Source organism: Oncorhynchus mykiss, chromosome 5, assembly GCF_057628025.1.
Source record: "Oncorhynchus mykiss isolate SJ-2025 chromosome 5, ASM5762802v1, whole genome shotgun sequence".
Taxonomy (NCBI): domain Eukaryota; kingdom Metazoa; phylum Chordata; class Actinopteri; order Salmoniformes; family Salmonidae; genus Oncorhynchus; species Oncorhynchus mykiss.
The window spans coordinates 76,293,167-76,306,033 of record NC_143026.1 but is presented as its reverse complement, the minus strand read 5'-3'; the positions used below and the strand labels follow the sequence as shown (position 1 = coordinate 76,306,033).

At 40.2% G+C, this 12,867-nt stretch overlaps 1 protein-coding gene across 4 annotated transcripts in view; it reads right to left on the bottom strand.

The window, feature by feature from the left end:
* The window catches only part of LOC110524560 (mast/stem cell growth factor receptor Kit), a 40,113-nt gene extending 38,558 nt beyond the window's left edge, over nucleotides 1-1,555 (bottom strand). For 2 of the 4 annotated variants that reach the window (XM_090235993.1, XM_036978396.2), the window contains exon 1: nucleotides 1,334-1,555. Coding sequence is in view for 2 of the 4 variants with exons in the window: in XM_036978396.2 (XP_036834291.2) it covers nucleotides 1,334-1,388 (55 nt within the window). In the remaining 2 variants the exon portion in view is untranslated. The remainder of the gene's footprint in view (nucleotides 1-1,333) is intronic. The other 2 variants (XM_036978397.2, XM_090235994.1) reach the window with 2 other exon arrangements.
* Nucleotides 1,556-12,867: the final 11,312 nt, after the last annotated feature.

Sequence of the window (12,867 nt, the reverse complement as noted above, 5' to 3'; positions counted from 1 at the left end):
ATACATAAAGTAACATATCATCATCATAAATGGAGTGTCTCGGATTTCCATACAGAATAATACGAAATGCTCTGACCAAGTTGTGGGAAATTCCCTGCACTCCACTCTATAGAAGAAAGCATTCCTCTATTTCAGGAAGCATCACTTCACAGGATAACTGACATTATTTATCTGCCTTTGCCTGATTTCAAGTGGGTGTTGTTTGGATTGATTATTCAACCATGTAAGCAATTACAAGCAGAGTTACGCCTACCATTGACAACTCAATACTGCTCAATAAAGCCTTAAATGAAATCTATAGGTGAGGCATGTAATTAATTATAGGTGAGACATTAAATTCACTGGTGAGGCATGTTGTAAGTTATGTTTTTAAAAAACGTGTAATATGGTACGAAGCCTTAACACCAAAACACAATTACAAGGCTTAAAACTGAGATTTAATGCAAATGTTGATGTAAAAAGTGTTGATTGGAAAATGTATGACAAAAGTTTCTCTATAGGCTAGGCTAATGGTCACAAAAATTACATAAAACGCTGCAGACCCACAGTAGGTCTATGCAAAACTAATTCTTAGAAAATGACACTGCTTATTTACCTACTTCTAAGAAATGTCTCTACATTTCCATAATGACAGTTATTGCTGAGATGACAAGATATGACTAGAACAGCGCTTATCTGAGCCAATGACTCGAGGCTCTTGGAAAATAACAAGCCATTTAGCGAGCCTATACAAACAGTCCTACTAGGCTATTGAACAAACGTTCCCAAATAATATAGTTGATCAAAACAAGTGTCATTATTTAATTGAAAAATTATTCCTAATTGTAATGTCTAACAAGTATTTTAGACTACAACGAGGTCACTTATCAATCTGTGCAGAAAAAAATCGCTGTTAATTTACTTTTTGCCAATGTCTCCGTGCACTCCACTAGATTAATTATTGAGATGAACGCAACCTGATGCTGAGCGCACAAATATCCAATTTCCTCATTAGGTTTCAGTGATTAACTCAAAATGTCAAGGTACAGGGTAACCAACAGACTCTCTCTACATCCTGAACGATAAAGTTCTAATCTGCTGAAAAAAGGTGTATGCTAGGCTACAATACAATTCTTAACTGAATAGAAAATGCATATTTATAGCCCACACAAAAAATATATATATATAATAATGAACAAAACAGTGGCAACAAATCTATTTAGTACAGTGACCAAGGTGATCATGTTCGTGAAGTGTGATCAATCACCAAGTGGTTAAAATAAACTTCTGTAAAACAACAACTACCCCCACAACTGTTGGCAGAGAGACAATGTTGACCGACATTATGTCTTACCTGTTTGGAAGGATAACTGCAACAAGACAGAAAACAGTACCCAGTGGTGTTCCATTATTACAATTCCATCTATATTGCGTGCGGTGCCAATGTCTGCTCTGAAGAGCTCGCGCTTGTAAATGCCGCGGATTGCTCCGCAGTTGAGTGAAGGCTTAAGACATGCAGATGAACGTCTTAAACGCACATTGCATAAGGGAATTGTGTTGAAGTACTAGGATCAACGGGTGGTGATGTTGTGTTGAACTTCGTCTATAGAGGTCGTTCGTGGGCAGTGTGGCATCAACGATAACAAGCATTTCAATTACATTCCATGCATGCCAGAACTTCAGAGCAATACTTTACATTGGAAGAATAGCCGCAGGAAGCACTGAAAAAATAGAAATTAAACGTTTTTTTATAAATATTTTTTTCACAAAAGTAGTGGCTTTACTTGTATTAGCAGACCAATATAGACATTTTTTCAGCATCTCTGCTATGGCAAAAAAAAGGTAGTTGTATAATTAAGAACAGTATCTTGCAGGATTCAATAGTTGGAATTGTAAGAATTGTTGCTCTGTCCATTTCTCTGTGATTGTCATTCTAATAGAATCCAGAATGAGCAAAACCCTGTCCTCAAACATTTACATCAAAATGTGCAAAGTTATGGGCAAAGACCCAAAACATTCACATCAAATTAAATATTTTAACGTGGTACATGAAGCCCTAACACCAGAAAACACCATTCCAAGGTTTAACAAACTGAGTTTGAATGCAAATGTTGAGATAACATTTGTTGACATAACAATGTATGACAAAAGCCTCTCTGCATAGGCTAGGCTAATGGTCACAAAAATCTATACAACACTACAGGCCCACAGTAGGTCTATGCAAAACCAACTCTTAGAAAATGACACTGCTGATTTGCATACTTCTAAGGAATTCCTCGACATTTCCATAATGACAGTTGCTTAGATGACAAGATATGACTAGAACAGCCCTTATCTGCGCCAATGACTCGAGGCTCTCGGGAAAAGAACAAACCAGTTAGAGAGCCTATACAAACAGTCCTACTAGGCTATTGAACAAACGTTCCCAAATCACATAGTTGATCACAACAAGTGTCATTCTTTAATTGAAAAATGATTCCTAATTGTAATGTCTAACAAGTATTTTAGACATAGACAATTTGTTAGGCCAACAACGAGGTCACTTATCAATCTGTGCATGAATAAATCGCTGTTAATTTACCTTTTGCCAATGTCTCCGTGCTGTGCCCGGTCCAATAGATTAATTATTGAGATGAACGCAACCTGATGCTGAGCGCACAAATATCCAATTTCCTCATTAGGTTTCAGTTATTAACTCAAAATGTAAAGGTACAGGGTAACCAACAGGCTATCTCTATGCACCGAAGGATGTATAAACTATACAAAGTTCTAATCTGCTGAAAAAAATGTGTAGGCTAGGCTACAATATCAATCAATCAATAAAATGTATTTATAAAGCCCTTTTTACATCATCCGATGTCACAAAGTGCAATACAGTGCCTTGCTAAAGTATTCATCCCCCTTGGCAATTTTCCTATTTTGCTGCATTACAACCTGTAATTTAAATTGATTTTTATTTGAATTTCATGTAATGGACATACACAAAATAGTCCAAATTGGTGAAGTGAAATTTTAAAAACAACTTGTTTCAAAAAAATTCGGAAAACTGGTGCCTGTGTATGTATTCACCCCTTTGCTATGAAGCCCCTAAATAAGATCTGGTGCAACCAATTACCTTCAGAAGTCACATAATTAGTTAAATAAAGTCCACCTGTGTGCAATCTAAGTGTCACATGATATCAGTATATATACACCTGTTCCGAAAAGACCCCCAGATTCTGCAAAACCATTAAGCAAGGGGCACCACCAAGCAAGCGGCACCATGAAGATCAAGGAGCTCTCCCAGGTCAGAGACAAAGTTGTGGAGAAGTACAGATTAGGGTTGGGTTATAAAAAAATATCAGAAACATTAAACATCCCACTGATCACCATTAAAACCATTATTAAAAAAAAGGAAAGAATATGGCTCCACAACAAGCCTGCCAAGGAGAGGGCTGCCCACCAAAACTCATGGACCAGGCAAGGAGGGTATTAATCAGAGAGGCAACAAAGAGACTAAAGATTAACCTAAAGGAGCTGCAAAGCTCCACAGCGGAGATTGGACTATCTGTCCATAGGGCCACGTTAAGCTGCACTCTCCACAGAGTTGGGCTTTACAGAAGAGTGTCCAGAAAAAAAGGAAAAAAATAAGCAAACACGTTTGGTGTTCACTAAAGGACATGTGGGAGACTCCCCAAACATATGGAAGAAGGTACTCTGGTCAGATGAGACTAAAATGTTTTTGGCCATCAAGGAAAATGCTTTGTCTGGCGCAAACCTAACACTTCCCATCACCCCGAGAACAACATCCCCACAGTGAAGCATGGTGGTGGCAGCATCATGCCGTGGGGATGTTTTTCATCGGCAAGGACTGGGAAACTGGTCAGAATTGAAGGATTGATGTATGCCGCTAAATACAGGGAAATTCTTGAGGGAAACCTGTTTCAGTCTTCCAGAGATTTGAGACTGGGACGGAGATTCACCGTCCAGCAGGACCATGACCCTAATTATAAGGTTAAAGCAACACTTGAGTGGTTTAAGGGGAAACATTTAAATGTCTGGGAATGGCCTAGTCAAAGCCCAGACCACAATCCAATTGAGAATCTGTGGTATGACTTAAAGATTTCTGTACACCAACAGAACCCATCCAACTTGAAGGAGCTGCCTTGAAGTATGGACAGAAAACACATTGGCTAGATGTGCCAAGCTCATAGAGACATACCCCAAGAGCCTTGCAGCTGTAATTGCTTCAAAAGGTGGGGGTGAATACTTATGCACGCTCAAGTTTTCCGTTTTTTTGTGATATATCTTGTTTGATTCAAAACAAAAAATGTTTTGTATCTTCAAAGGGGGAGGCAAGTTGTGTAAATCAATTGACACAACCCCCCCAAAAACCTATTTTAATTCCAGGTTGTAAGGCAATAAAATAGGAAAAATGCCAAGGGGGTGAATACTTTCACACGCCACTGTACAGAAATACAAGACAATTCTTAACTGAATAGAAATGGCATATTTATAGTCCACAAAAAAACAAAAGTAATAATCATGAACAAAAGTGGCAACAAATCTATTTAGTACAGTGACCACGGTGATCATGTTCATGAAGTGTGATCAATCACCAAATGGTTAAAATAAACTTATGTAAAACAACAACTACCCCCACAACTGCTGGCAGAGAGACAATGTTGACCAATATTATGTCTTACCTGTTTGGAAGGATAACTGCATCATGACAGAAAACAGTACCCAGTGGTGTTGCATTATTACAATTCCATCTATATTGCAGTGCGGTGCCAATGTCTACTCTGAACAGCTCGCATATCTAAATGCTGCGGATTGCTCGGTAGTTGAGCAAAGGCTTAAGACATGCAGCTGAATGTCTTGAACGCCCAAAGAAGCAGGGTATTTTGTGGAAGTACTAAGATCAACAATTGGTGTTGAGGTGTTGAACTGCATCTATAGAAGTTTTTCGTGGGCAGGGGAGGGTGCGGGTTGTGTGGCATCAACAATAACAAGCATTTCAATTACATTACTAGTATTAGTAGACCAATGTAGACACATTTTATCAGCATCTCTGCATTGGCAAGAAAGGTAGTTGTATAATTAAGAACAGTATCTCGCAGGATTCAATAGTTGGAATTTGTAAGAGATGGTTTTGCACTGTCCCTTTCCCTGTGATTGTCATTCTAATTAGCTGTACAAAACAGAAATCTGATAATACTTGTAGAATATAAAAATACTTGCTTGATGTATGTTTTCCAGTTTCTTGAAATACTTTTCAAATGCCTACTTTTTACACCTACTAGGCATGTGCTCTACTTTTTACATCTAGAAACACCTTATGCAACCATGGAGGACATCCCAAATGTTATTTAACTTAGGTCATGGTATACTCAAGACAGTCATATTAACCATGTACGTTCTTGATTCTTTTTGTTGTAGGTTCAAGTGACACATATGGCCCAGATTTACTAACTTTTGCACCAGGTGCAAAGTTTGCACCTGCTTTTTTTCAGTAAAGGATTTAACACCTAAAACAAAGCTAAAACATTATTGTTTTTCATAATCTATCCTACATTTTTAATTTCCTTATTTTGAATGCTTATATGTGCTATTCATATGACTGGTGCTACTACTGTTTATAAGCTCTGGTAACTAACTGCAGTTGAGATTGCCCAGGTAACTCCTTCGTTGCTAGAGCAGCCAAATCATGAAGCAGAACAGTGATAGCCATTAGTTTGCATGTGCATTCAAGTTGGGTATCATTATCTCAGTATTTACTTCAAACCTCTTCTGATCTAGACCAATTTTGTGGCTTTGATGTTATGGCCCAGAGTTTTAGTTCCAGGTAATCACTTTTGTTATGGGAAGAGAGATGCAGTACTTCGAAGCCAACATGCTTAATTGCTAATACGTTAATTAAGTCAAGCCTCAACATTTTTATCAAGTAAAAATATTATTGCTCGCTTATACAGATTTTCAGGTGTTTATAGCAGGTGCAGTGAAGTGCTTATAGCTGCAACAGTACAGTAGAACTAGTTCTAGCTAACCATGACGCCAGAAAAGATGGCTGCCATTTTACGGGGTCCTAACCAATTGAGCTATTGTGTGTTTTTTCGTGTTATTTGTAACTTCATTTGTGCATAATGTTTCTAACTCCATCTCTTATGACAGAAAAGAGCTTCTGGATATCAGGACAGCGATTACTCACCTTTGTACTGGACAAAGATTTTTTTTCATTAACGAGTAGGATGCAAAGGATTTACTTCAGACACTGAACAAGGCCCACATCCTTGTCATTCGCAAGAAAAAGAGACAGAGATATTGGGGACATATGTCAGAGTGCCTTGTAAGGATCCGACAGTAAGTGGGTAATCCGCCTCTACCACCAGTCCTATTAGGCAATGTGCAATCATTGGATAATAAATTGGATGAGATCTGATCAAGACAATCCTACCAACGGGACATTCAAATCTTAGAGTCTTGGCTGAACGACGACATGGATAACATACAGCTGGCTGGGTGTTCAATAAATTGGCAAGATAGAACAGCTGCCTCTGGTAAGACAAGGGGTGGTGGCAGTCTGTGTCTATTTGTAAATAACAGCTGGTGCACAAAATCGAATATTAAGGAAGTCAGGGTTTTGCTCGCCTGAGGTAGAGTATCTCATTATAAGTTGTAGACCACACTATTTACCAATAGAGTTTTCATCTATATTTTCCGTAGCTGTCTATTTCACATTCAATGAGCTGTACATTCAGTGAGCTGTATAAAGCCATAAGCAAACAAGAAAATGCTCATCCAGAGGCTGCGTTCCTAGTGACTTTAATGCAGGAAAACTTACATCCGTTTTACCTCATTTCTACCATGATGTTACATGTGCATCCAGACGGAAAAAACTTGGGGAAAAACCCGCCTTTACTACACACACAGAGACATGTGCAAAGCTCTCCCTTGCCCTCCATTTGGCAAATCGGACAATAACACTATCCTCCTGATTGCGGCTTGTAAGCAAAAACTAAAGCAGGAAGTACCAGTGACTCGATCAATACGGAAGTGGTCAGATGACCCATATGCTAAGCTACAGTATTGTTTCGCTAGCACAGACTGGAATATGTTCCGGGATCAATACAGGACTAAGATTGAATCGTACTACACCGGCTCCAACGCTCGTCAGATGTGGCAGGGTTTGCAAACTTTTACAGACTACAAAGGAAAGCACAGGCGCGAACTGCCCAGTGACACGAGCCTACCAGACGAGATAATTACTTCTATGCTTGCTTCAAGGCCAGCAACACTGAAGCATGCATGAGAGCAACAGTTGTTCCGGACAACTGTGTGATCACGCTCTCAATAGCCTATGTAAGACCAATATTTACAAGGTCAATATTCACAAGGTCGCAGGGCCAGGGATTACCAGGATGTGTCACTGACATTTTCAACCTTTTGCTGACCGAGTATGAAATACCAACATGTTTCAAGCAGACCACCATAGTCACTGTGCCCAAGAACACCAAGGTAACCTTCCTAAATGACTAGCAACCCGCAGCACGCATGTCTGTAGCCATGAAGTGTTTTGAAAGACTGGTCAGGCTCACATCAACACCATGACACCAGAAACCCTTGACTAATTACAATTTACATAACGCCCCAACAGATTCACAAATTAAGCAACCTCTAATGCAATCCACACTGCCCTTTCCCACCTGGCCAAAAGGAACACCTACAGTTGAAGTCGGAAATTTACAGACACTTAGGTTGGAGTCAATAAAACTCATTTTTCAACAACTTCACAAATTACTTGTTAACAAACTATAGCTTTGGCAAGTCGGTTAGGACATCTACTTTGTGCATGACACAAGTAATTTTCCCAACAATTGTTTACAGACCGATTATTTCACTTATAATTCACTGTATCACAATTTCAGTGGGTCAGAAGTTTATATACACTAAGTTGACTGTGACCTTTAAACAGCTTGGAAAATTCCAGAAAATGATGTCATGCCGTTAGAAGCTTCTGATAGGCTAATTGACATAATTTGAGTCAATTGGAGGTGTACCTGTGGATATATTTCAAGGCCTACCTTCAAACTCAGTGCCTCTTTGCTTGACATCATGGGAAAATCAAAATAAATCAGCCAAGACCTCCACAAGACATCCACAAGTCGGGTTCATCCTTGGGAGCAATTTCCAAACATCTGTAGGTACCACGTTCATCTGTACAAACAATAGTATACAAGTATAAACACCATGGGATCAAGCAGCCGTCATACCGCTCAGGGAGGAGAGATGAATGCAAATCAATCCCAGAACAACAGCAAAGGACCTTGTGAAGAGACTGGAGGAAGCAGGTACAAAAATATCTAATTCCACAGTAAAACAAGTCCAATGTCAACATAACCTGAAAGGCCACTCAGCAAGGAAGAAGCCACTACTCCAAAACCACCATAAAAGCCAGACTACAGTTTACAACTGCACATGGGGACAAAGATCATACTTTTTGGAGAAATGTCCTCTGGTCTGATGAAACAAAAATAGAACTGTTTGGCCATAATGACCATCGTTATGTTTGGAGGGAAAAGGGGGAGTCTTGCAAGCTGAAGAACACGATCCCAACCGTGAAGCACGGGGGTGGTAGTATCATGTCATGGGGGTGCTTTGCTGCAGGAGGGACTCTTGTATTTCACAAAATAGATAACATAATGAGGATGGAAAATTATTATGGATATATTGAAGCAACATCTCAAGACATGAGTCAGGAAGTTAAATCTTGGTCGCAAATGGGTCTTCCAAATGGACAATGACCCCAAGCATACTTCCAAAGTTGTGGTAAAATGGCTGGTATTGGAGTGGCCATCACAAAGCCCTGACCTCAAGCCTATAAATTATTTTGGGCAGAACTGAAAGCGTATGCGTATGCGAGCAAGGAGGCCTACAAACATGACTCAGTTACACCAGCTCTGTCAGGAGGAATGGGCCAAATTTCAACTTATTGTGGGAAGCTTGTGAAATGCTTCCCGAAACATTTGACCCAAGTTAAACAATTTAAAGGAATTGCTACCAAATACTAATACGGAAAAGGACTGTTGCTTCTTCACTGATAAAGTTTTATCATAAAATGATTGGTCCCCCCCCATCAAATACGGATAGGTGGATAGGGATCACCCTAACTGTAATTTTAATAGACCAACTGTAATTTTAATAGACCAATGATAACATGATATTCTCTTACTTCATTTAAGTAATTTAAATAGGTACTGCCTTGTAATCCAAATCGGCGAAGGAGTGTTTGCTCTGTTTGCCAACGTGTCAGCAAATACTATTCATCTATGGCAAAGTAACTGACAGTTTAAAAAAAAAAAAAATACCCCTTTTTCGTGGGATCCAATTGTTGTGGTAGCTACTATCTTGTCTCATCGCTACAACTCCCGTACGGGCTCGGGAGAGACGAAGGTTGAAAGTCATGCGTCCTCCGATACACAACCCAACCAAGCTGCACTGCTTCTTAACACAGCGCTCATCCAACCCGGAAGCCAGCAGCACAAATGTGTCGGAGGAAACACTGTGCACTGCACCCAGCCCACCACAGGAGTCACTGGTGCACAATGAGACAAGGACATCCCTACCAACCAATCCCTCCCTAACCTGGACGACGCTAGGCCAATTGTGCGTCGCCCCACGGACCTCCGGGTCGCGGCCGGTTATGTCAGAGCCTGGGCGCGTACCCAGGGACTCTGATAGCACAGCTGGCGCTGCAGTACAGCGCCCTTAACCACTGCGCCACCCGGGAGGCCGTAACTGACAGCTGAAGTCGGAAGTTTACATACACCTTCGCCAAATACATTTAAACTTAGTTTTCACAATTCCTGACAAAATTCCCTGTCTTAGGTCAGTTAGGATCACCACTTTATTTTAAGAATGTGGCATGTCAGAATAATAGTAGAGAGAATGATTTATTTCATCACATTCCCAGTGGGTCAGAAGTTTACATACACTCAATTAGTATTTGGTAGCATTGTCTTTAAATTGTTTAACTTGGGTTAAACGTTTCGGGTAGCATTCCACAAGTTTCCCACAATAAATCCGGTGAAATTTGGCCCATTCCTCCTGACAGAGCTGGTGTAACTGAGTCAGGTTTGTAGGCCTCCTTGCTCGCACATGCTTTTTCAGTTCTGCCCATAAATTTTATATAGGATTGAGATCAGGGATTGTCCTTACGCCATTTTGCCACAACTTTGGAAGTATGCCTGGGGTCATTGTCCATTTGGAAGACCCATTTGCGACCAAGCTTTAACTTCCTGACTGATGCCTTGAGATGTTGCTTCAATATATCCACATAGTTTCATCCACATCATGCCATCTATTTTGTGAAGTGCACCAGTCCCTCCTGCAGCAAAGCACCCCCACAACATTATGCTGCCACCCCCGTGCTTCATGGTTGGGATGGTGTTCTTTGGCTTGCAAGACTCCCCCTTTGTCCTTCAAACATACAGTGAGGCAAAAAAGTATTTAGTCAGCCACCAATTGTGCAAGTTCTCCCACTTAAAAAGATGAGAGAGGCCTGTAATGTTCATCATAGGTACACTTCAACTATGACAGACAAAATGAGAAAAAAAATCCAGAAAATCACATTGTAGGATTTTTAATGCATTTATTTGCAAATTATGGTGGAAAATAAGTATTCTTAGATCTTGGATTATTTATTTTGATTTTCCTATGATGTCAAGCAAAAAAAGGCACTGAGTTTAAAGGTAGACCTTGAAATACATCCACAGGTAAACCTCCAATTGACTCAAATGATGTCAATTAGCCTATCAGAAGCTTCTAAAGCCATGACCTAATTTTCTGGAATTTTCTAAGCTGTTTAAAAGGCACAGTCAACTTAGTGTATGTAAACTTCTAACCCACTGGAATTGTAATACAATGAATTATAAGTGAAATAATCTGTCTGTAAACAGTTGTTGGAAAAATTACTTGTGTCATGCACAAAGTAGATGTCCTAACCAACTTGCCTGTATCCAAATTTCTTGACATAGGCGTTTCAGAGAGCTGTCAATCAAGGCAAGCTTAATAATATAAGCTCCCCACCATTCAGCCTGTCTTTTCAAACTTCCTAGTGTTTTTTCCCCCCAAAATTGAGTTTCCATTCCCAAACAATGTTATGGGTGATATTTTAGTCACTCAAAAGTTTATTTTACATGGGAATCAAAATGACTGTTCGGGACCTTTTATGGGGTGGTTAATATAGTATGTCAGGTAAATGCAGAGGGGAAGGGAGGGATGTTTTATCAGTGTCATTGGCTGGAGGTCTATCTGGTTGGTTGGTCAGGATCCCTCCTCTCGAATTCAGATGACATAAAAAGAGAACTGTACAAAAGGAGGGGACCATGTGTGAGAGGTAGTAGATGGATTCATCCAGCCCAAGGTGATGGAGGTTCAGAGAATCACCACTGACAGACAGAGAGAAAGTGGATATCGCTGTGACAAAAAAAGAGGACTGAACCATGGGCACCACTATCCCAGTATGAACCATTCAGAGGGTAGAGCAGAGCCCAGTCTCATTAGTTCTATGTTCCATTTCCAGCCACAAGCTAACTATGGTAACAGCATCCCTTGAGACTCTATATCATCTACTGCATCTTTAAGTAATACATGTATCACTAGCCACTTTAAACTATGCCACTTTTGTTTACATACCCTATATCATATGTATATACTGCACTCGATACCATATACTGCATCTTGCCTATGCCGTTCTGTACCATCACTCATTCATATATCTTTATGTACATATTCTTTATCCATTTACACTTGTGTGTATAAGGTAGTAGTTTTGGAATTGTTAGGTTAGATTACTCGTTTGTTATTACTGCATTGTCGGAACTAGAAGCACAAGCATTTCGCTACACTCACATTAACATCCGCTAACCATGTGTATGTGACAAATCAATTGGATTTGATTTGATTTGACCTTATAACTGCAAAATGAGGGACTATTACGATTTCTGTTTACAAGGTGCCACTGCAACAGGGAGGATTGTGTGCCGGCATTTCCTCTGGTTTTATAGACCCCACATGACCCCGTCCACATCTTTACACAACAGAATGAAGTGTTTGTGATCTGTCGTAAACCTGTCAGCATGGGCCTGATGAGCAGTAATTAACACGTCTGACTGCCATGAGAGAGGGGAAGTAAGTAGGAGTGAGGTCTGCCTCTATAGAACTGTACTCTGGACCATGGTGAACTTCTGATGGATTATATCATACAGGGGTCATAGCTTGAGTTTCCCAGGCAGGTCCTTTTTAGCTGGGATGAAAAGGTGTTTATGGTGATGTGATTGAAAAAGGTTGACATTGAAAGGGGAAGAAGTTTTATGTTGTTGGTGCTTTCACACTACTCAGCACTAACTGGAAGTTGGTGGTGATGTCATGAGAAGGATGAGCTGGTTAAAAGTTTAAATCCTAGTCATTGTTGTAAGTAAGAACCTATCCTAGTCATTGTTGTAAATAAGAATATGTAAGCAAAAATAAACTAAGAAAGCATGAAATCTGCCCTGAAGGAACCCCCACAGGCACCCTCCCTCTGGCCATACCTTTGTTGATACACAAATGTATGTTTTTGTTACCTAAATCCTAGTCATTGTGGAGATGGTCAGAAGCTTCAGGTTGCATGGTGTGCACAGAGGACCTGACATTGACAAATCACACAGACACCATGGTGAAGAAGATGCAACAGGTGCCTCTTCAACATCAGGCAACTGAAAACATTTGTCATGGGCCCTCAGATCCTCAAAAAGTTATACAGCTGAACCATCGAGAGCATCGTGACTGGATACATCACTGCCTGGTACGGCAACTGCACTGCCCTCAACCACAAGGCTCTACTGAGGGTGGTGCGTGCGGCCCAAT